Source organism: Zeus faber (assembly GCF_960531495.2).
Source record: "Zeus faber genome assembly, chromosome: 4".
NCBI classification, from domain to species: Eukaryota; Metazoa; Chordata; class Actinopteri; order Zeiformes; family Zeidae; genus Zeus; species Zeus faber.
The window spans coordinates 22,732,039-22,756,509 of record NC_137191.1 but is presented as its reverse complement, the minus strand read 5'-3'; the positions used below and the strand labels follow the sequence as shown (position 1 = coordinate 22,756,509).

At 47.5% G+C, this 24,471-nt stretch overlaps 1 protein-coding gene across 1 annotated transcript; it reads left to right on the top strand.

Moving 5' to 3' along the window:
- Positions 1-841: 841 nt before the first annotated feature.
- Positions 842-24,271, top strand: fam184b (family with sequence similarity 184 member B; the record flags this gene model as incomplete). Its single annotated transcript, XM_079999123.1, has 18 exons — positions 842-883; positions 7,707-7,922; positions 7,992-8,660; positions 11,816-11,951; positions 12,234-12,385; positions 13,982-14,536; positions 15,101-15,208; positions 15,304-15,602; positions 16,069-16,219; positions 16,673-16,792; positions 17,130-17,262; positions 18,167-18,297; positions 18,869-18,984; positions 20,475-20,831; positions 21,420-21,534; positions 22,202-22,315; positions 23,061-23,470; positions 24,193-24,271. The coding sequence occupies 18 exons, from the start codon at positions 842-844 to the stop codon at positions 24,269-24,271; spliced, it is 3,903 nt and encodes a 1,300-aa protein (XP_079855249.1).
- Positions 24,272-24,471: the final 200 nt, after the last annotated feature.

Below are 24,471 nucleotides of genomic sequence, written 5' to 3'. Positions count from 1 at the left end.
GTGAACATAGACACCCACCCCGGAATCCAGATGCAGGATGCAGATCGTGATAATATGATGACAACGTGATAATAACAATATTATCATATCGTTTATCTCCTTTTTATTTTTGACTGACGCGGTTAAATCACATCAGACCCTTCTCCACTCCCCCACACCGGCGATGGCGATACGGCCATTGATACAGCAGCACCGGTAGGGGCGGGGCAGCACTGCAGCAGTGCGCTGGAGCCGTCTCCCGTACGGTGCCGTTGTACATGCGCGGCTGCACGCCCTCTTCGCCTCTGGTCGCGAGACAGGTGGTCGGAACGCGCGCCTCCTTAGAATAAGGGCAATTTTTTTTGGGGTTTTCAGATTTTTTAATCGGTTAACGCGAAAGGAAGGGTCGGCGCGAACGCGAGCGCGTCCCCGATGGAATTCCAGCCCGTGACCTCCGCGATCACTGGGCGGACAGCGGCGGATGGGGAGGGGGGGAGCGGCGAACGGAGCGCACGAGGAGAGCCCCGCCGGTTTACTACCGAATGCTCCCACCCAACCGCTCGCGCTGCTGCCCACGGGTGGCGGGGTCCGTCGCCGTCCGTAGAGGAATGAGACGCACGAGTGAAAGTTGAAAAGGGGTGCCGGGAGGGGGGACGTCGTGGAGATATATCGGCTTATATATTTTTATTTATTTTTTTGGGGGGCGGGGGGGGGGCGGTGATTATTCCAGCGTGGGAAGTTCCCTCTGGGGGAGTGTGATATGGCTTCGGGCCCCCAGCAGCTCCCTCCGGGGCCGGCCCCCGCCGTGAACGGGGCTGCGGCAGAGTTCCCCAACATGGAGCAGGAGCTGTACGACTCCCAGATGCACGGGAAGATGTGCAAGAAGATCGCGCAGCTCACCAAGGTAAGACAGGTTGCGTTCAGCCTGCACTGGTGGTCCCCAGAGAACCGCCCCCCCCCCCCCCCCTCCGTATCATCTGCCGGCGACCGGTTCAATTTGCTCTATTTTAAATGAAATAACGGCGACGTTTAATGATTGATCGTTTTTAGGGACACCCAGCTGGAGTCTCTCCGGACCCCGCGTTGAGAACCAGCGCTTTAGGACATTCTATCTCTGGGACCTCAATCTCAGAAGGTTTTGTGTGTGTGTGTGTGTGTGACATATATTGTTCAGTCCAAGCCCCCGTACCTGTCTGTATTAGTTAGGGGATAACGGCGCAACTACGATCAACGTCATTATTTTGCTTTCTCGAGCGGTGCCAACGTCTTGTTAATGCAGTGATTGTGACGTGTGGCTGCTATTCATCGTTTTGCTGGGGACCCCCCTGGAACCTCTGGAAGGACCCCTGGGGTTCCCCGAGAACCGCCTAGTCCCTACTAGGTCATGTGTTTTTGGTCAGACATTGCCATCATTTGGATTTTGAAATTGATCAACAATAAAGACGAGAGCATTATATGGCAAAGAATGACCAAACCACCGATATACAATCAGATATAATCGTGGTCCACAAACCTGCATTCCCACCTCTACTATTTTTTCATTATTACAACTTGCGCTCCCCTCCATCTTTTCGTGACTGGCTCTGCATCCGGAGATTGTCAGTCACTGGCAGCAGTTTCAACGGCTTTTGGAAGCTATTTATCACTATATATCCAAATTCCCTCTGAAATGCGGCTTAACAGTCTTTAGGAGCAGATACGTCCGAGGAGGTAGGAGCCAGATCTATGCAAATGCAGTCAAAATATGCAGGTGGATTACAGAATTATTTTCATCCAGCTCCATGCAGATCCTGCTCTTACTAAGGCTTACAGAGGCAGGGCATGACCCGTAGGTTGTCAGGGTACACCGATGGCTGATGACCGCGCAGTTGTCACCTCCGTGTCCTGTGTTTTGCATGTGTGTGTGCTTTGACAAACAGTCATACACACCCCGCAGATCTACCGTACGCCCCCTCTATATGGAGAGCAACAGGGTCTGTTTGTTTGTCCCCCCCCCCTGTGCACGCACACACACACACACACATGCACACAGGGATACACACACAGATAAATAAAGATGACATATGAGGGGTCAGCACTTCTACGCTTGTTACAGATGACATAAAATGTGCCAGCCCAGCCTTTCCACAGCGCGCTCCTCTTCTCTTACCTTCCCTCCCTCCAAATATGTCTCATTTAAAAAGCCTGGAGACATTTTTTCCCACCTAATGATACTTCCATGACCAAACCATGTGCGACTCCAGCCCCCGGGCGGCTTTTGATGGCAGAAAATATCTCTTGACACCCCGAACCCCCCTGAAATGCTAAGTCTAATCACACCAGATCCTCACTGTGAGCTTTGTCTTTACGAAACATGCATGGGGCACTCGTATAAATTTTTTTTCTGAGGGTGTGTGTGAAGCGGGACAGAGATGTGGAGGTGAGAGGAGAGGAAATGGGTCAGCAACGGTAACCTTATATGCTTCATAGCCCCCCTACTTCTTCTGCGAGAACACACACACACACATGCACACACAACCCCACACACAGTCAAACCCATTATCTACACCCACACTTGACTTGGAAGACCCCCCCAACCCCACACTCCTTACGCCACCCCGTCAGTAAAAGGTGGAGGGGTTGCATAGGCACTTCTAAAGATAAACCAGTGTGTGCGTGTGTGTGTGCGTGTGTGTAGAATGGCAGAACAGAACAAGGGGAAGCGAGGCAGCTCTGGACATGGCGGGCCAGCTGTTCCAAATGTTCTCATGCATCCGTGTGCAGTGTACTAGCTGCTCAGTCTGCTGTGACGGATCCAGTACAGCATATAAGAAAAGAGAGAGTCTCTGCGTACGCTCGGACACACATCCGATTCTGATTGACAGGTCTAAGTCTGTGCTCATGTGATTTCCTGCACTTCACTGTGACAATGGCCCCTCCTCTTTAATCCAGCACTTTTGTTTCTGTGGTTGAGCGTATGAAGTGTGTGTGGGTGTGTGTGTGTGTGTGTGTGTGTCAGCAGGGGGTGGTGTGAAAAGTGAGTGTATGCCCGCCCGCTTCTCTGCCGTAACAATCTGGATGTTCCTCTACGTACACCTCGATGCCATCGCAGCCTTAGCCGATTCTTTACACCCAAGGAAGCATATTCATTTCACGCTTTGCTGACTATGAAGTTTCACGCCGTTAGGCCCGGCCGCTGGCCTCTGAGAATACATGAATAACAATAATGGCTGACAGGATCGATACGGGGTCCAGAGGTAGGATTCACAGTGGCAGAGAGTGGCAGAGAGTTCTGACCAGGCTGCCATGCCAGGAGGCTACTTCCCTGAGAATTCTGAGTGTAAAGACCATGCTCCAAACCTGATGCAAGCCCTTTGAAGGCTGTTTTGTTTCTGTGGGTTTTTTTTACCCTCAGGCTTAAATGAAATAATATAGATTGTTATATGGATTGTAATATAGATTGCATCTTGTTAAATAACAAGAAGAAGAGGTGGATTTGCGGACACAAATTAGGCCTAATCTTAGACTAAATCACACCTTTAATCTGGACTAAATGGTCTTTCTCAGTCATGGTTTAAAATAGTCTCAGACTGCACTAGTCTTTGTTTAAGAAAAAATCAGATTTCCAGAAGGAAGATTAGAGTTAATCTAGTTCTAAGTGAAGGCTTAAATTAAAGCTGGCCGGAGGCAGGTTTATCTCTCGATTAATGGATGCGGGCCTCCAGGTCGACCTTGACAATATAGAAAATGGATGATCTGGACTAAGACCAGACAGAAGGAGCCGACTAGTCCTTCATTATCATATTCTAGGACTTCCTAGTCTAGATCGGATTCTTCTTAAGTTAAAGGGGACCTATTATGCTCCTTTTTACACAAGTTAATATAGGTCTCTGAGGTCCCCAAAACATATTTTTCAATTGTTTTGCTCTAAATACGAATCAGATTATGCATTCGAGCCATTGTAATAGGCCTCTAAACCTGGCCTGTTCCAAAACGTGCCTTTTTTTTAGTGTGTGTTGCTTTAATTGTGAATGAGCAGTCAGCACCTAGTTCTGAGCGAATTGGGTTTTAGCTTTAAATGTCGGACCAAAATAAATCAAAAAATTAAAGAGAATTAACAAAATAAATAAATACATCTACAATAAAACAAACTATTTTTTTGTTGGTTTTGTTTGGAGAAACCCACAGTGGATCGGATGGACCAGATGACCATATAAATAAATCCGTGATGAGATGACGTCAGCTGGTGCAGAGAGTAGAAAAAACCTTTGGAAGCAGAGCAGTCGAAAGCATGAGGGTTTTGTTAACAGCGATTACTTTGTCATTAGTTTACCTCATTATTTGACACTTTGGACACATCTGACATCTGACATTGTAACATTATATATATCACAGAAAATAAGGAAGGTCCCCCTTAAGCAGCGTGTCAGAAAGGAACATTTTGAATTCTGGATTCATTTAAGTAGGATTAGCTTAGTCCTGATTTGTATTAAACCCCATCTGCGTAACCTCCCCAAAGTGATTTATCCATTAATCTGCGTAGCTGTAGAGTGAACAAGCAGGTGTTATGCCTCGACTAGAAGACATCTGATAGCTGAAGTGACACACGACTCCCTGCTCAAATAGTTTCACTCTCACAGCAGTGGTTTTTCCTCGTCGTTCAAAATGACGAGAAAGGATTCGGTATTCCGTCTATGAGTTTGAGTCATGAGTCACAGTTCATGAGCCAAAGTTCGTCTGCCGTGCTGCCATTGGACGCTTGGTTGACATGCAAAAGCTTGAGTGGCAGGACAGAAGTGACGCCGTGGTCAGTATGTGGGTGGATGCCATTCATCCTCATCCCTACCAGGAACTGGGCTAAGTGAAAACATTGTACACACACACGCACGTACACACACACACACACGCACGCACGCACGCACGCACGCACGCACTCGCGCACGCACGCACGCACACACAGGGGAATGTCCGGCAGTGCTGTGCCAGCTGTGTGCTGCAGACAGAGAGGCGTCTGGGTAAATATGAGCCCATGTGTCCCCTTGCATGCATGTGCACACACACACACACACACACACACACACACACACACACACACACACACACACACACACACACACACACACACACACACACACACACACACACAATACTGACACACGCTCACATGGGCACACACTTTGGTAGGATATAAGTGAGCCGTCAGGGTCAGTAACAGAAGATGATGATACTGTAGACATGGCATGGATGTGGACGTGAATAGTGGGAAGAATGGGCCATATTTCACATGGCGGCCACATAGTTGACTTGGTACAGAGAGAGAGACCTTGACTCCAGAGAATTATTCCAGAATGTTTGAAGAGACCTCGTCAACCACAAAGGTCAAAGGATATGGACCATGACCAGAATTTGGGTCTACATTTCTATATAATATATATATTATTATTTTACTTTTTTGAGGGAAGGATTTTCGTTTTGCACGTATTTCAGACCTTTTAGAGGTTTTAGACTAAGTTTTTATTCAGTGGATATTGTCTGTGTGGCAGCTGATGGGCCAGCGGAGAGCGGACGGGCTGCTGCACTGTGCAGACCACACGCCACCGATAACGGTGCGACGAATGACTGGTGCAGACGACCCAGGGGCGCATATCGCCATCTTTGAGGTAGTGCTGGGCGATAAAACGATAACGTTAATCATCTCGATACTTCTTTCCTCAATGTTGAGATAAAGCAGGCCTTTATCTAGTCTAAGTCTTTTCAGATTTGTTAATGTATTAAACATCAGATAGGTGGCAACAAAAAGCCAATCAATTTAGATGATCTAAAGCTGACCTTTCTCCTCTAGCCAATTAAGTTTGTCGATTTAGAAAGAAGCCAGTGGCTGTACATTGGTTGCCTGAGCTCAAAAGAAAGGTGTTGCAGGCAGAGATCAAGGCCATGTCAGACATGGGAGTGATTGAAGAGTCCAGCAGTGACTGGTGTAGCCCCCTTGTGCTCGTATCGAAGCCTGATGGGTCTATCCGGTTTTGTGTGGACTATTGCAGGGTGAATGACGTGTCAACGTTTGATGCCTATCTGATGCCCCAGGTCGACAAACTCCTGGATCGGCTTGGCACGGCACTGGATTTGACCAAGTGCTGCTGGCACATTCCCTTGTCCAGTCTAAGGAAAAAAAAAAAGGCCTCCTCCCATCTGTATGGTTTGTACCAGTTTCTAACACTTCCGTTTGAGTTGTTTTGGACCCCAGCCACTTTCCAGCGAATCATGGACCGGGTGCTGCGCCCGCATGCGGCATTTGCTGCTGTGTACCTAGATGATGTTATCATCCGCAGTCATATCTGGGATCAGTGGCAGGTGGGGGTTTTCCTGGAGTATTTGAGGCAGCCCGCCTGACAGCCAACCCAAGGTGCGTATGAATATGGATGGAGGGAGGTACGGTATCTGGGGTACCACTTGGGCAGTGGCCAGGTGCGTCCTCAGATAGACAAGGCAGCGGCAATTGTGGCCTGCCCAAGACAAAAGTAAACAGGTGAGGAGATTTTTAGGGATGGCAGGCTATTACAGGAGCTTTATTTCGACATTTTCAGCACATACCGGTTCCCTAACAGACTTTACCCTGCCCGGCGGGGGCCACCCATCAGCCTAAGTCGGGCGGTGGGGGTAAGTGGCAGTGGGGAGTGGTTGCACTGGCTACCAGGTCTTTAGAAGCTGCTGTGGTTTCACCTCTTCCCCTCTCTCTCCTGACAGCGAGGCTGGGTACCATTCCATAGAGTGGTGACGTAGCAGCAAGTGCCCACATATGAGTGTGAATTTTGCATTGCGCAGTTACGTTTGTGGTACAATAAACGTCCAGCAAAGACTGTTTTTCTGTTCCACCTGCCTCCTGGTCCATCCCTTACCCAACAAACGACAAGAGACTTGTTACAGCCTGCAATGGTGTTTTTCTTTTGTGTTGTTGCTGTGGTTTATACGGAAGAGGTTACTGTCACAATAATAATAGGGAGCTTTGTACAATATCAATATACTCTATGTAGATTGCAATATCTGGTCATATATTTAAAATCCTAAGTTAAAAAAACAAAACAACAGGAGTTCAGCATATATTTCTATAGTTGAAAAACACCCTTTTGCCACCTAGTAACCAATATCTGAAAGCAGTATCGGTACCGATCCAACCCTAGACTAGTGTACGCTAAGTGTTGGCATGCTATGGGGAAATCTGATGTTTTTTATTTTCACAAGATATTCATGCCAGAGTCTGCTCCACTGCACCCGAAGCTTTTACAGTGTTTAGCACTTCACTTCAAGTCATGACTGACTTCAAACATTAGATGAACATCAAAGACAACAGATATAATCCTTTCCTCCTTATTCAAATACAATTGCCTGCATGATTAGTAGTATTGAATACGAGTCGTAAGTCCTTTTGGAATCATATTGCAAAAAGAAAATGTGGTGTTTTCAAATAAAGCGCACTGTTGTATAAGCAGTGAGCGAGTATTTATGTAACAGGCGATGAGCTGCACTTTCCAAACTGAAAAAGTGTTATCTAAGGCAAAAGAGTCAGACACTTGGTCAGCCACAGGGCCAGAGAGCTAATTTCGGATCTGATTAGGTCCAAGTGTTGTGCAATAACACCGTGCAGTGTTTCGACTTGTTCAACGTGCAAAGTGCCGTTACACGGTGCTAAATGTGTAAATTTGTCATCTTAATTGCACCCTTCCCTTTCACCCTCACTTGCCGCCTCTCAGGTGATCTACTCTCTGAACACCAAGAATGAGGAGCAGGAGGCCGCCCTGCAGGCCTCAACCTATGCCCATCAGGAAGAGCTGCACCGCATCGTCATGGAAACCTGCCACGAAGGGGACGGCTCGGTGCTCCGGACACAACTCCTGAAGCTTCAGGAGTCTCTGGACGAGCAGGAAAGAGTCGGAGCCCAGGTGAGGGGAAGCGGGATTTGTAAAAGTGTGTGTTCAGGGCTATGTGGGACTGTTAGACGTTATTGACTCACATGCTCTAACGCCCTACAGATGCAGGTGGACTTTGAGTGTTTCCGGGTTCAGACGGAGGAGAGGGAGCGCGAGGCCGAAGCGGACATAAGGAAGGGCTTTGAGGAGAGGCTCCAAGCCACTGAGGAGGAGCTCCGGGAGGCCAGGGACCAGCTCGGCTCCGCCCGGGACGAGGGCCTGCAACTGGGGCAGGAGCTAGAGAAAGCCGGGGAGCGGGTCCGGGAGCTGGAGGCCCAGTGCGACCTGCTGCGAAGAGCCGCCGAGGAGGAGAGGAAGAGGGAAGATGAGGAGAGAAGGAAAGGAGACGAGGAGAGAAGCAGAGGAGACGAGGAGAGAAGGACGGGAGAGCAGGAGGACTTGGAAAGACTGAAAGCCCTTGTGGAGGAGGTCAAGACGCTGAAGGAGGAAAGGGAGTGGACGGAGGAGGAGAGAAGGAAAGCAGTGAGGGAGGAGAGGGAGGAGTGGGAGAGGAGGACAAATGCCCTGAACAACGAGCGGGAGGAGATGAGGAAGAGGATGGAGGTGGAGCAGAGGGAGGAGCGGCGGAGGTGGGAAGAGAGGGAGGAGGAGGAGAAGAAGGGGCTGCACAGCGCTCTAAGGGAGCGGGTGAAGAGGGCGGAGGCCGAGGTGGAGGGTCACCTGGAGAGGCTGGACGAGAACAAGAGGAAAAGTATGAAGCTGCAGGAGAGGATCCAGGTATACATACACACACACACACACACACACACACCACACACACACACACACACACACATATATATATGAACACACATTCTTGTACTGGTATCAAAGTCAGTCGAGTCAATACACCTGTTAATGTCTCTGGTGCACTTCTAAACCAAATACATTTTCATTTAAGAGACTGGTCCACACAAGTATGGTGAAACATACACACACACACACACAATCTTGTACTGGTATCAAATCGGAGACGAGTCCTCACAAGTATATTAAAACACACATACACACACACACACACACACACACACACACACATGCACACACACACACACACACACACACACACACACACACACACATGCACACACACAAACAGAAACAAAACAGCCTTCAAAGGGCTTGCATCAGGTTTGGAGCATGGTCTTTACACTCAGAATTCTCAGGGAAGTAGCCTCCTGGCATGGCAGCCTGGTCAGAACTCTCTGCCACTCTCTGCCACTGTGAATCCTACCTCTGGACCCCGTATCGATCCTGTCAGCCATTATTGTTATTCATGTATTCTCAGAGGCCAGCGGCCGGGCCTAACGGCGTGAAACTTCATAGTCAGCAAAGCGTGAAATGAATATGCTTCCTTGGGTGTAAAGAAGTGGCTAAGGCTGCGATGGCATCGAGGTGTACGTAGAGGAACATCCAGATTGTTACGGCAGAGAAGCCGGCGGGGCACGCACTCACTTTTTACACCAACCCCCTGCTGACACACACACACACACACACACACACACACACACACACACACACACACACACACACACACACACACACACACACACACACACACACACACACACACACACACGTTTATTAGTTCTTAACAATGCTCTGTACTCAGCATCAGGAGGTGAAAGGAAAATGAAATGTCCGACCCTTCCCTCTCTGATGTATCCAGCTAATGGTGGCCATGATGGGATGAGAGAGAGAGAGAGAGAGAGAGAGAGAGAGAGAGGATGAGAGACTGTGTTTAAGTACAGTGCGTGTGTGCAGGCAGATTGATGGCAAAAAAAAGATACAGTGGATGTTGCTTGTCGAACCACAAGCACAGTCTGCACTGGCTGAGTGCTATTCGCTCTGCCAACACTCTGCTAATGAGCAGTTGAAGCAGGATATATTCCCCACACCGCCCAACACATGAGCATTAGGAAGCTCTGTGAAGACTGGCACGGAGCTGACACACACACACACACACACACACACACACACACACACACACACACACACACACACACACACACACACACAGAATAAACCCTGGAAGCAGACCATTAAAAAATGAGCTCAGACAGCTTCGTATTTACTCAGCTCCATGTTTCTCCACTTCCCTTATTTTGTTTGATGCTCTGTTTGTCTGTCTTTCTTTCTTTCTTTCTTTCTTTGTATTTATTTTTCTCCAAATTGGTCAAGTTCCTCTGCATCAGTTGTCATTTTGGATGTTATAAAACCCTAAAGCTCCTGCATACTTAATGTGAGATCTAAATTGGCCGACTCGCAGAGCCAACATGGCAGCTCGGCGCCCTAAAAACGGGCGGTGAATAGCCTTCGATCACTGTATCAGGGGATGGCTCTCTGTCAGAACTATTCAAAATTGTGGCACATCGTGCCAAATGCACTATCGGCTATGGTGGGTCAACAACCTCACGTCGTGTTTATTACGTACTTCCGCTTTCAAACTCATCTGCTCCTCCTCCTGCTCCGTACACCAGCAGTGGCAGTCGTTCCTTTTCCAACCCAATACTCACCTGCTGCACTGACCTGTCCTATGTGAACCCAACTCAGGGGCGAATTCGTCAAAGGATTGTGCGGCTTTTTGCGGCCTGCTTTTTGCGAGGGTCTAATTCACAAACACCGGTACTAATAGCCACACGCGGTGAGAGCGACGTTTAGACAAAAAATAAAGGCAGCGGTGCCGATCTGCTCCCTGCACGATCAGAGCAGAGACCTCTCACCTTAAACATTGGGATTCGAAAATAATGGAAATGGTTCCGACCAACATGGTCTTGATTGCGTCTGATCACAAAATCCTCAGAGACCGGAGAGACCCCAGTGGGAGACCCCATTGGGGGTCTCCCCGTGCATCTGACCGCAAAATCCCGTTACGTGCATTGTCCGGGGGGCTGCTTGACAACTGCCCTTATTTACTCTGCCACATGGATAATTGCGATCAGACGTCGCAAAACAAGGGCAGATTGCACTCAGCAGCAAAACCTTATGGGCGTGTTTGCGCTGGCATATCATTCGCGCAATATCTTTTGTGAATCGCACGCTGAGGCGGCGCAGATAGCGGGCGCAAATTGATGCGCAATTCATGGTGCTTCTCGCTTCTTCAGTGTATAACACTTGCCTTCGTGGTTGGAGGCGTACGAGAAAATCCTTGCGCCGACCAGAAAAAAAGAAATGGTTCCAGTTCACCTGTTGTCTGACCCAAAGCAAACTGTTGCAATAACGGTCCACAGCCTCTCTGTCTACCTCTACCCTGTACCAAGTGCATAGTACTTAGCTGCAACACTTCAATAAATAAGACACACGATCTGTCCAAAAATAAGCAAAAAAATGTGTAAGAATTAGACTTAAAAAGGTCTTAGAAAGTATTTTAGGTATTTCAACTTCAAGAGTGTTCGTTTTGCACGGTCCATTACGCACGGTGGTTCTTTTGCTCTGTGCAATAGGAACGGCGTAAAATGAAATAGGCAAAAAAAAAAAATGTCTGGAAAAATAAGATAGAACCAAAATAAAAAAACAGCGTTTGTTTTTTTTATATTTACACATACAGCTGTAGCGGATGCACCGGCGGTAGTTACGCCACATGTTTATTTATTTATTTTTAATTATGTTGACAGGTCATCCAAAGGACAGAGTTATTGCAAGCAGTTCTTGATGATTTATAGAGTGGCATTGCAGGTTGAGAATTTGAACTCCACTTGCAGATGATCTCTGACTCAGATGCGCACACACACACACACACACACACACACACACACACACACACACACACACACATACCGTACACACACACCCTGTGTTGAACACCAAGCCTGCTGACAGCACATCTTAAAAAAAAAACAACAAAAGAAAACGTTTCCCTCGTAACGCCTCTCTGCTCCGGCTCTTCCCTCCAGGATCTGGAGGAGGAGGTGGAGCTGGGTCGGCGGCGCGTCTCCGAGGCTGAAGGTGGCGCCAAGCGGGCGGAGGAGGAGCTGGCGGTGGCCAAGGAGCGGCTGCTGCTGCAGGAGGACGAGCTGCAGAGCCGAGCAGGTCGACATCCCTCTCTCCCGTCTACCGCCTGTCTGCTACTGTTCGGTTCAGCAGCAGAGAAGTGAAGAGGCTGAAACCGCATCTGTTCTACGTCAGCTTGATAGGGCTCGCTCCTCTCGGCTTATTACGTTAAATGAGGATGTGGAAAAGACGGAATGTGCTCCTAGTTCGTCCGTGATTTACCCGGCATTTGCTTTAAAGTGTGTACCAATCAGCTTCAACCACTTTGTTCACGCTGTCTGTTCCCGTGTGTGTGTGTGTGTGTGTGTGTGTGTCCTCCAGAGGAGCTGCTAAGCCGCGGTGGCTGCGAGGTGTGTGTGTGCGCGGAGGTGGAGGAGCTGCGGAGCCAGGTGAGCCGCCTGCAGAGCAAGAACAGGGAGCTGGAGCTTCAGAGCAGCGGGAGGAACAGTGACCACGCCCGGCAGATACGACAGGTGACTAGGGCTGGCCACATTGGACAAAAATCATGTTTGAATATTCCTCCTGAAAAACACACATAAGTTAGAAAATATTTGAACATCCATTACAGTTTTAAAATGTGTGTGCGTGTGTGTGTGTGTGTGTGTGTGTGTTCAGTTCCGCTGTCGAACAGCTCCGATCGGAGGAATCTTTTCTCCAAACAAAGCAAATAAATACAGCGTACTCTTATTCTGAATATATTTAATTTACTCCGTTTCTGCTGCTTCGCTGCATCGCGGATCGCTTCTGAAATAATTCACTCCCGTGTTCTCACAGGCTGGTGGAAAATGCAACCACGGCCCGGTGGTTGGACACTCCAACTCTGTCGTGTACCTCGTCTCAAGCTGGCGGATGAAATCTTTGAATCCAGACCCCTGCGGGATGTTAATCGGCCGCACATCCTTGTAGATCCTTGTGGGCAAATTTATTTGTAATCGCCTTGCTTTGGCTGCGGTGTTGACGGAAATCCAGCAACATCACTGGGTACTCCACAGGTTGTGGGTAGGGGGGGCAGTAATACATTTCTGCTGAAACGCTGCATTTTTTTTTTTCAAATGATAATTTCCAGATTCGAACGTCATTTTCTTTTTACAATTTCGAATAGCATTCGAATATCGAACCATCGTTTGACAGCGCTACAGCTAACACAAAAACACACACACAGATAAACACCCTTGCTCACACACTCGGAGAGACACATGCGCAGTGTTCTTACCAGGTCCTTGAAGTACTTGAATTTCGTCCTCAGAATTTAAGTTCTGGAATACCTTGAAAGGTCTCTTTTGTGCTGAAGCGCTTGAAAAGTCCTTAAAAAAAACCACAATCGTTGAATACCTGTTATATTCCCCCTGGTTTTGTTATTCAAATTGTAAAGTAATAAAACCATTATATATATATATATATATATATTCTGATATAAATAACAGACAATGAGACTAAGATTATATTATATTATAATTATTTATTATTATTATTATTACTGCATATATATATATATATATATATATATTTGTTTGTTTTGTACGAAGTCCTTGAAAATTAAAAATAGTGCTTAATAAAGTGCTTGTAAGTCCTTGAATTTCATTTTGTAATGCCAGAATACTGAATATATGCACACAGGTGCAGATACATACACACACATGCACTGGAATGAGTCACACATATGCACATACATTAAAGTATATTCAATATTACAATTTGCACGCTTTACCTCATTCCATATGCTGTTTGCCTGCTACACACATTGTAAATACTATTATTACTACTACTATTATAGAGGCTACTTAGTGTATTTATTTTCTTAAATTTTGCATTACTTTGTGTTCTGATTGTTCTGTAAGAAATTGAGAGTCACTGAGAACCGGAGTCAAATTCCTTGTTTGTGCATTCTGCGCATACTTGGCCAAGAAAGCCTGATTATGAACTTTTCCAGTTTTGTAACTGGTCAGTTACAAAAACAATTTTTTTTTTCGAAATTCTTATTGAAACTGTTGTAAAATGTAAAAGAACTACATGTATGGTGTTCCTGTGTGTGTGTGTGTGTGTGTGTGTGCGTGTGTGTGTGCACGTAGCACGCCGAGGCGCTGTCCAGCTTGCGTTCGGAGATGGTGCGGGCACAGGCCGAGGAGCTGCGACGGGTGCAAAATAACGGCGACGACGAGCGCGAGCGCCTGCAAAAGGAGCTGGAGAGGGAGCGACAGAACCTGCAGAGGGAGAGGGAGCAGGAGAAGGAGCAGTTGGAGAGGGAGAGGACCCGGGCGCGGAAGGCGAAGGAGGAGGAGCGGGAGGCGCTCCGCAAGGAGGCCGAGGAGGCGGAGGAGGCCAAGGAGCGCGTGCGCAGGGAGCGGGAGGACGAGGCGGAGCGGCTGCGGATGGAGACGGAGGTGGAGAGGGTGCGCGTGCGCTCGCAGCTGGACGGCAACCGGGAGCAGCTGGAGGCGGAGAAAGCCCGGCTGCAGCACACGCTGGAGGAGGAGAAGAGGAGGCTGGCAGAGAAGGCGGAGGACGACAGGAAGCGGCTGAAGGAGCAGGTGCGGCGGGCGATCGAGGAGGTGATGAGGAGGCACGCGGCCGAGCTGCAGAGCGTCCAGGAGGCGCTGAGCTCCGAGAAGAAGACCAACCAGGAGGTCAGTGCTCCTTGAAGCCCCCACACAGAATGGCTCTAGCAAAAGTGAAAGTACCACGTTGGCATTTCTTCTTAAGCAGCAGTTGGCAACCTGGCATTAAGTTAATGTATATTAAGTTCTTGCTCTTAAATATACTTTAAGTATTAAAAGTATTAAGTATTCCTGATGCAACAGAATCTATAATAGGTCATAACGTGCTACTGTACCTGTTTCCTGCAGATGATTCTCATCCAGATCCTGAATACCATTTACCAAAATATGGTATAGGTGGTGTTGTGCCTTATCATTTACATATACTGTATATCACCCTAAATCATGAGATATTTGCTTTTAAATGTAATGTAGTGAAAGTCAAAAGTCTCCTAAACTACTTTAGTAAGAAGATACTTGAACAAAGCCGGGGGTTTATAAGAAAATTTGTATCTGTACAGGAGGCAGACCAAAAATAAAAATGTGTCCGTTCTGACAGCTCATCGTTCATGACCTCATCGAAGCAAACCCGCGGGAACGTGCTCTTCAAGATTTAGGTCGATAAGAGTTTTCCTGTGAATGCGTGGTTTCCAGGTGTGTGTTCGTCTGGAGGAGCAGAGGAGGAACGCCGAGGAGATCCGCAGGGATCTGGAGCGAGAACAGGAGGAGATCAGGACAAAGCTGCAGGACGCCACCAACGAGGTGAGGGATGGGGGGGTCAAAGGTCAATCCCCGGCCGTGTTGATGCGAACCTTGATTAAAATTGACTAAGTTGCTGATCGGAGCGACACTTTCAGATCGGCAGGCTGGAGACGGTGGTCCAGCAGCAGGAGAGCACCAAGACAGCGGCCCAGGAAGCCCCGCACGCCTCCGGGCCCCAGTTCTCCCGTCTGGAGGACGAGCTGAAGAAGGTGCAGAGCCGCCTGGCTCGGGCGCAGGGCGACGGGGAGAAGCAGCGGGAGCGGCAGCAGAGGGAGATGGCGTCGCTGAGGGCCGACAGACACCGCCTGGAGGAGAAGGTTCTGGAGCAGAGCCGCCTGAACGCCGAGCGGAGCCTGCTGGAGCAGAGCCAGCGCAAGACCGAGGACAGGATCAGGTACGTGGACCTCGGTCGTTTTTTTCACCTTGGGGGGATATCGATGCATCGCGCGTCCTGCTCTCGGGCGAAGGTTTGCGTCAGATCCATTCTGCCTCCGTAGACTAAACAGCTCCTATCAAATCACATGGTAAAAAAATAAATGAAAAATACTAGAAAATGTCAGCTGCATTCCTGGGGGAGGAGTCCCAGACCCCCAGAGCAGCAGAGACTCAGTGTCACATAGTCTGTAAATGTGAAGCTACTCCTTAATTCCCTTCATCTTTTTCCCCAGGTTCTCACCTAAGAATAAAAAATCTTTAATGTCAAGATAGATAGATGGAATAAAAATAAACAGACATTTAAATAAATGTAGGCAATACATGGTGAATCTTAAAAGATGAACTTTAAAAATATATATATAAAAATAACATAATATACTGTAGAACTAGATAACATGATGGGATGTTGTGATGACTGTCTGCAGGGTGGAGTGTGAGGAGCGCCTGCGCTCAGAGTTCAGGATAGAGCTGAACGCCGCCGCCGCCGAAAGTGAGCAACGATGGCAGAGCCGCGAGGAGGAGCTGCAGACCCAACTCGCCGAGCTGCAGGGAAAAGTAGTGGACCTGCAGACCCAGGTGAGCCTCCAGCTGACGGGACGGACGGTGTACGGTATATACAAAGCAGATGCGCGTAGCTTTTGGGATTTGGCACCACCACTGGCCCCGTCTCATCCGCACCGTCGGGGAGGTGGAGCGGCTGCGTTTTGTGTGAGCGTTATTATATTTTGACCGGCGAGTTTATGATTTATTGTTTTATGTTTTTAATAAATTCTTCCAGGCAAAAAAAACGGTAATTTCTGGAGCCTAAAGCGGCACTACGAAGAAAAGCAACGTGGTGTTCAGGAAACACTTTTCCCGAACACCAAAGTTACATAGTGCAAGAACAGGCGTATGGATAAAGGGGTGCCATTCTCCATATCACAAGTCAATGTACCATCAAAATGCTTTTGAAGCTGTTATTGTAAGATAAAAAAGTGTTGCGTAAAAAAATATTTGAAGCCACAATGTTGCATCGTTCCATCTCGGCAGGTGGAGAAAAAGAGAGCGGGCCTCGGCGAGGATTGCCATGGCAACCCGGAGATTGACAGGCTGAGGAAGGAGGTCCAGGAGACCATGGATATTAACAAGAAACTGAGGGAACAGCTGCAGGTACACGCAACGAACCCTAATGGACACACACACACACACACACACACACACACACACACACACACACACACACACACACATGCAGGCTTTATGCATATGCACACTCAAACTATGTGCGCTGTTTGAAAGGTGATGAATAATTTAGAAGCTTTGACTCATGTGTAGGGAGTAGTGTGGAGATGATGCATAAAGCGCACGTGCGTGTTTACACAAACGCGTTCGACTTGACCACAGAACACAGTGTGCGTTGGCGTGCCGTAAATTGTGACCAAAACAAAACAAAAAAAAAGACAACATGTTTGCATGGCCTGAAGCAGCCTGTGTTTGTGTGGTGGAGGAGCCCCAAACCCAGTCTCTGGCAGAGGAGAGACACAACCACGCCATGGCTCTGCAGGCGCTGGAGAGGAAGGCCAAGGAGGATCTGCTGTCTGAGAGGAGCCGGCTGCAGACGCTACACCATCTGCAGCTTGGTAACACACACACACACACACACACACACACGCTGAATATTCTCACCATATAGGCACCAGAAAATCCCCCCACAACACGCACACACACAATCTCACACACACACATACACACACACACACACACACACACACTGTACTTCCAGATTAAACAGAGATATACAAATGAAGGCAATCTCATTTAAATCTTTCTTAATGACAAGGTTCTTGCCAGATCCTTGAGGTGCTTGAGGGCTTAAATTTCGTCCTCAGAAATTTAAGCGCTGGATATTCCCAGCATGGTTGGAAATAGAAACATATAATAGTAGATGACAATGAGATTAATAATAGATATATAGATATAATAGATATACTAGTATAAATAATAAATCACATTGAAAATGTACGATATTTGTTTGTCCTTGAAAATGAAAATTTGTGCTTAAAGTGCTTTGAGTCCTTGAATTTCATTTTGTAATGCCAGAAAGAACCCTGCAGACACAAACACGGAACACACACACACACACACATGGGTGCACATACACACACATATATTTACATACAGTCACATTTATGATATTTGAACATCTTTGAACATAAGAAAATAGAGCTTGAAAGTCCTTGAATTTTATTTTGCAATGCCAGAATGAACCCTGTAATAAAACATAGGTACATACAGTACACATGCACACACAATTCATACCCATTCAGATTACAAATGCTATAGTGAAGTTGCTATTGCCATGGATACACTTCACCATGGCAACAGTGGAAGGGAACGTGTACCAATGGGCAACATTGTTTTTTTTTTTTCTTTCTATTTCCACCATATCGCTTTCTAAGAGCCTGTGCACGTGTGTCGCTTCCTGCAAATGCTTATGCTTATGCGTTTTTGTTTTTGGTTTCTGTGCACGATTTCCACCAACAGATAAGCAGCGTGCGGAGTTGAACCAGCAGCACACCGAGTGGAGCCGGCAGATGACCCAGAGACACATGCAGCAAATCGAAGACCTCCAAGCCGAGCTGCACACACACACACAGATGATGGCTTTGCAGCAGGTCTCACACACACACATACACACACACACACGCACGCACGCATGCACGCACGCACACACACACACAAACGCACCTCTCCCCCGTCCACACGACAACTTATGAGCGTCTGTACACACACACAATTCACAGCCTTGGTATTTGAAAGCCTGAAGCCAGATCCTCTGCAAATAGAAAATACATTATGAACCTGGGATTAATTCAAATATCTAGATTCTTGTTTTTTTCACTCTGTCACATGACCAGGGTGCATGTTTTGGAGGGTTGTGTGGGATGTACTGCCCACACAGGGCAGTTCCTAAACTAAGCTGCAGTAAAAAACACACCCATCAGAAAATGTTTTTAGATCATGTGTTTAAAGAATGTTCTGCTTCCAGTCTGGTTCTATACTCATCATTGTGTGTATGTGTGTGTGTGTGTGTGTGTGTGTGTGTGTGTGTGTGTGTGTGTGTGTGTGTGTGCATGTTTGCGTGCGTGTGTGCACGTTTGTGTGCGTGTGTGTGTGTGTGTGTGTGTGTGTGTGTGCGCGTCTGGGCGTGCGTGGGGGTGTGTGTGTGTGTGTGTCTGTGTGCAGGACCTGAAGCAGCAGAACCAGTGGCAGGTGTTTGAGCGGCAGCTGGACGAAAGTCGCTGCACGGTGCTGGAGCTGCAGAGGGAGAACGCCACTCTCAGGGAGCAGCTGAAGGAAAGGTGGGAGAGAGGGGGAGGAAAGGAGACGACGAGGTTAGGGTGAAAGGAAACAGACGGGAGATTTAAGTTGTGGTTATGTTTTTGGGGAAATGCTTTTATCATCCATATCTGGCCATCCAAAACTGGTCACCTGACCTGTCCTGAGCCCAGCGCTGCAACGAGCGCTAACATAACATAAAAACATCAAGATCCAGGTGACATTTGTATCAGCACTGAAAAAATGATTATTTTGATATAATTTCTGAGCCGTAGGTTGCCAGATCTTGGGCATAAAATTGGATGGATGGGTGGATGGATGGATTCAACAGCTTACAACAAAAAATAAGAATAAGAATAAGGCAAGAATTATAATAAAGCAATGGAATAAAAAATAAAAGAATAAAATGGCAATCCATGGAAAAATTTGGTTCACGCTTAACTGCACGCAATATGAGAATATATAGGAAGCCTAATGATAAACAACATATAACCCCCAAAAAATAACAGAAAAAAATCGATAAAAAGAATCAATTAGAAAATACAATTGGGAACTTCGCTGCTGTTTGACCTTAACAAAGCGGGTCAACCATCGCCTTGTTTAAAGAGGATTAATGACAGCAACAGTAGCTCTTATCTCGTGCATCTCTACTCCAGCTGAGAAATGAATCAAGTTAGAATTGCCCATGAACCTCCGCACCCTTCTCAAGGATGCTCATACTCCATACCCACAGTGAATGAATTTTACGACAAATTCAATTCAATTCAATTCAATACAACTCTTTTAATCCACAAAGGCAATTTGATTTTGGCCATAAGTAAAAACAGATAGGAAACAGACACATGCACAGACATACAATTACAAGCATAAGAGCAGTTTTGGGACAGACTATGTTGGACTGATAATGCAGTTGCATTTAAAATAATAATAATAATAAAATAAAGATAAAACTAAAAAATAAGGAACCGTCCACATGGCCGATAGGTATTTAAGTATTCCACGTGCCGAGCTCCATATAGAGCACAGAATTCGACCTGAAGATGATCCTGTGTAGTGAGGAAGTGAAGAGGAAGAGGATTGTTTCACTTGTTTTGAACAGAGTGGAAAAAGAAGATAGATAGATAATACACAATTAACCTGAAAATGTAATAAAAACATTTGTCAACGTACTCTAAACCAAAAAAAGGTGTAAAGAAATGGCAATATACTACAAACTTAAACATTTATGATAAATTCAAATAAAACACTAAGAATAAAAAAAATATGGCTGCAGGCAGCAATACACAGGGTCCAGTTTAGTCAGCCCTGCGGGCTGGACCTGTAATAATCCTAAAATAAATAAACAACACAAAATAAGACAATATGGAAAGATAGATCATTTGCAATTAACCTAAAAATATTTAAAGAAAATCCTAAAATGAACAATTAACAAAAGGAGCATCAATACAATAAACAATAAATTAACTAAAAGTTATGTTATAGACTATGCCTTAACGACACTCCCCCTCCGCAGGCTGATCCTGGAAAACCCCGAGCAGGAGAAGGAGGAGAAGGAGAAGGAGGACGCTGAGGCGCTGAAGAAAAGCGACGCCCAGTTGGAGGAGGAGGCGCAGCGGCTGAAGGAGGAGGTGGAGAAGCTGAGGGTGGAGATGGAGAAGCTGGAGGAGTCCCAGAAACACTGGGAGGAGCGACGGGAGGAGGAGACGAAAGAGGAGGAGGAGGAGCGCCGGAAAGAGCGCGAGGAGGAGCGGCGGAAGGAGGAGGTGGAGGAGATGAGGAGGGAGCACCGCAAGGAGCTGCAGAGCCTGGCCACCGAGTACAGCAGTGCCCAGATGCACCTGCAGGCTCGCATCGCCGCCCTGGAGACAGAGTGCGACCACACGCATGCATACACACACACACACACACACACACACACACACACACACACACACACACACACACACACACAGCTAGGTGAAAGGAACTCTGGGAAGATTCAGTTGGAATCAGTCTTGGTGGATAAGAAACAAATGTCGGATATTGGGCGGAAGGCATGACATTTTGTTCGAAAAATAACGACAATGTTTTGTTTATCTAAATGTCTGGAGAAAAAGTCGAAAAACCGAGAAAAGACGTCGTCGCCATCAGTTATAATAATCCCTAATTCAAATGCTCAGCACACTTTGTCTTTCCCTTCTTCCTTGCTGGTTTCTCCCTTGTTCCCTTGGTGTGGTACAGTCGTGTGGCGCTAATCCGATGCTCCTGGTGCTGAAAGAAGCAGGAATGCAATTATCCCCTGTCCCACGCTACCCTCAGTGGTCAGCCTGTCACACTTCCCCATTTTACTGTGTCCTTTACTTGAAATGAGTGTGAGCTCATTGGACCCTGGTTGGAATGTACCACTAATTAGTATGTCTGTGTGCGTGTGTGCGTGTGTGCGTGTGCGCGCGCGTGTGTGTGTGTGTGTGTGTTCTAGGCTGCGTGAGCGGGAGGAGCGGTGCAGGAAGAGAGAGCCTCGGTTCGATGAGCTCCATCTGTGTCGACTTCAGGAAAGACTCACGGAGAGGGACGAGCTCATCAAACGATTGGTGGTGGGTGTGGACACACACACACACACACACACACACACACACACACACACACACACACACACAATACCAGTATCAAAGGCATGTCTGAGTAAATACACCCGGTAAGTGATGTTTCTGGTGCAATTCTAAACCAAGAAATAGTCAATTCGGAGACTGGTCCTCACAAGTATAGGAAAACACACACACGCACGCACGCACGCACGCACGCACGCACACTCACATGCACACACACGTGCGCACACACACACACACACACACACACACACACACACACACACACACACACACACATACACATATACATACACACACAGGAGAGTGGTCCTCGTACTTATAGGAAAACACACACGCACGCGCATACGCATACACACACAAACCCTAATACTATACCGACCTGTTTGTACCATCAATAAACATCATTAATTTCAGAAGTGCAAGGGTTAAAACCATTGCTCTCTCCGTTCCTGGAAACACTCCACGAAAACACCAATAATTCCGTATGAATAATTCAGCGCTCGGTGTAATGGCAGCTAAAATGGAGGACAACAGAATCAGCACAGTAAGCCCTTCGTAGCCTTTAATGTTGGCGTAGCAACGCAGCAGCGAAGACGTGCAAAAGTGCCGCTCCTCCTCAAATGCCTCCTGCCCCCCCCCCCCCCCCGCGCAGGACGAGAGGCATCAGCTGCAGCTCCACCCTCCAGCCACCGGGGACAGCAGCACCCTCAGACTCCGCGACAACAGCAACAAACCCCACCCCGGCAGCCTCACACCAACCATGAGGGTGAGTGGGAGGCGTCTTGTGGTTTGAGAGAGCGTGTGACGATTGGGATGAGGTTTTCCCCGACTCCCGCAGCGGCTCGCCGGGCACCGGGCGGATTGCCAGGGCGGCAGAATCACATGCGGTGAAGCATTTGGAAAAAATGTGGATTCATTACGTCACAATTGCGAATCACGCTGTATAGGCTGCGTTGAAAAAAATAAAATAATTCTCCGACACGATTAGATTGTTTCAGTTCCTGAATGGATTTAAAAGCAGATACTTTTAGTATGGAAGCTTCCATTGAAATGAACCAGCTGTCTGAAATGAATTGAAACAGTTAATTTCTGTATTATTCTGTAATTCACACTGCAAAGTTGGCAGCAATTCTCATCATGTTTAAAATGTCTATACATCGATATAGAATCGTATCATGAGCCGTCTCGTCAATTTTGGATATTATGGACATCGAATCGAATCTTGACCCTTTTGTATTAGAATCGAGTCGTGAAATTCTGCTCAGTAGCCAATGTCGGTTCTAAAGACGCATCAAAATTCAATGGACTTTGGAAGGTGGATGGAGAAACTCCTCCCATCGCTCTTCACCGGCGTAGTAACCATTCAGGCGGAGAAATCCCGAAATGAGATTGAGTCACATCACGGCCGAGTCAGATCCTGATACCGTACAAACACCAGAGTGGACAGTGTCCGATATGGAAGGCGGCTGCTTGAGTTGGAGGTGTGACTCCCGCTGTCGTGTCGTCCACAGAGGAAGCGTCCAGAGGAGGAGCCCCCGCCCCGGCTCACCAGCATCCCCGGCGGCGGCGCCTGCGACCGGGGCCTCTTCCTGCCGCACTCCTCCTCCTCCTCCTCCTGCTCCTCGCCGTCCCTCCAGCAGCGCTCCTCCTCCACCCTGCCCCACCCCTCCGGCTCCCACCCCCACCCGCCTGCGCCGCACTACTCCACCTCCTCGCTGCCGCACAAGCACTCCTCCCTCTCCCTCAGCCGCCACTCCTCCCCCTCCCCCCCGCAGTCGACCCGGTCCCGCCACTCCTGCGCCGCCCCGACGCCGGCGCCCACCGCCCCCCTCCCCGTCTGCCCCTCGCCGCAGGCGGGCATCCGCTACGTCAGCCCGTCCTCCCGGGAGCTACGCCCCCACCTGCAGGCCCAGCCAGTCAGGTAAATAGGTTATTGTTATTATACAATTATTAAGTAAAAACTGTGTAATAACCCTTTCATACAACCCAAAATACCTAACCCAACAGTACACGTTCTGAACACACTTGGTGTTGGGAAGGACTTTCTCATATCGAATTTCATTGTAGTGCAGGTAATGAGGAAAATTACATTTTAAGAAGAGACGACAAAGTGACAGTTATGGATTTTTATGGTTTATGGTGATGTTATTGAGGTATGGCAAGCCATTTGGGTCCCGTAAAAGTTGTGTTGAGTGCTAGTGCAATGACCAATGTTCAACACTAGAGACAATCAATTCATCCAAACATAGAATCCGAATAGACATTACATGTAATGTACATAGGAACTCATGAGGATAGATCAAGATCCAAACAAATTGTAGTAACAGTTGTTTAAATTGAAAGAAAAAATAAGTAAAAAATAAAAAAAAGATTTTTATACACACATCCTTTAATGCAGTTTCTCGATGTAGGTCCTTGAAGAGGTTCCAGGGGGTCCCATGCAAATTTTTTTTATCATTAAAGGAATGTGATTATATGTATCTAAAAGGCCGATTCAGATTGGGGTCCAGGGGACAAAATCTTAGCAAATGGGCCCTGTGACCCTATTGTGTATGAAGTTGAGGGTCCATGGTGTGATAATGGTTGAAGGTCACTGCTCGAATGTCAAATTCCAACAGCCTGATTGTTCCTTGTGTTTGACAGGGGTCCTTACCTGGAGCACAGAGCCACTGGGACAGAAGGGCTGAAGCAGGAGTGGTTCACCAAATACTTCTCCTTCTGAAGAACCCCCCCCCCCCTACACACACACACACACTTACAAGGACATTGCCCCCTATCCAGGTCATTGCTTCTTCTTCACACCAGGGCTATATATCATCGACGATAGAATATGGGGTTTTGCCGGTTTTGCGACCGACTCCGGTTTTCCCCAACTCAAACATGTGCACGTTGAAGAGGTTCGGCTGCAACAGATGGCAAGAG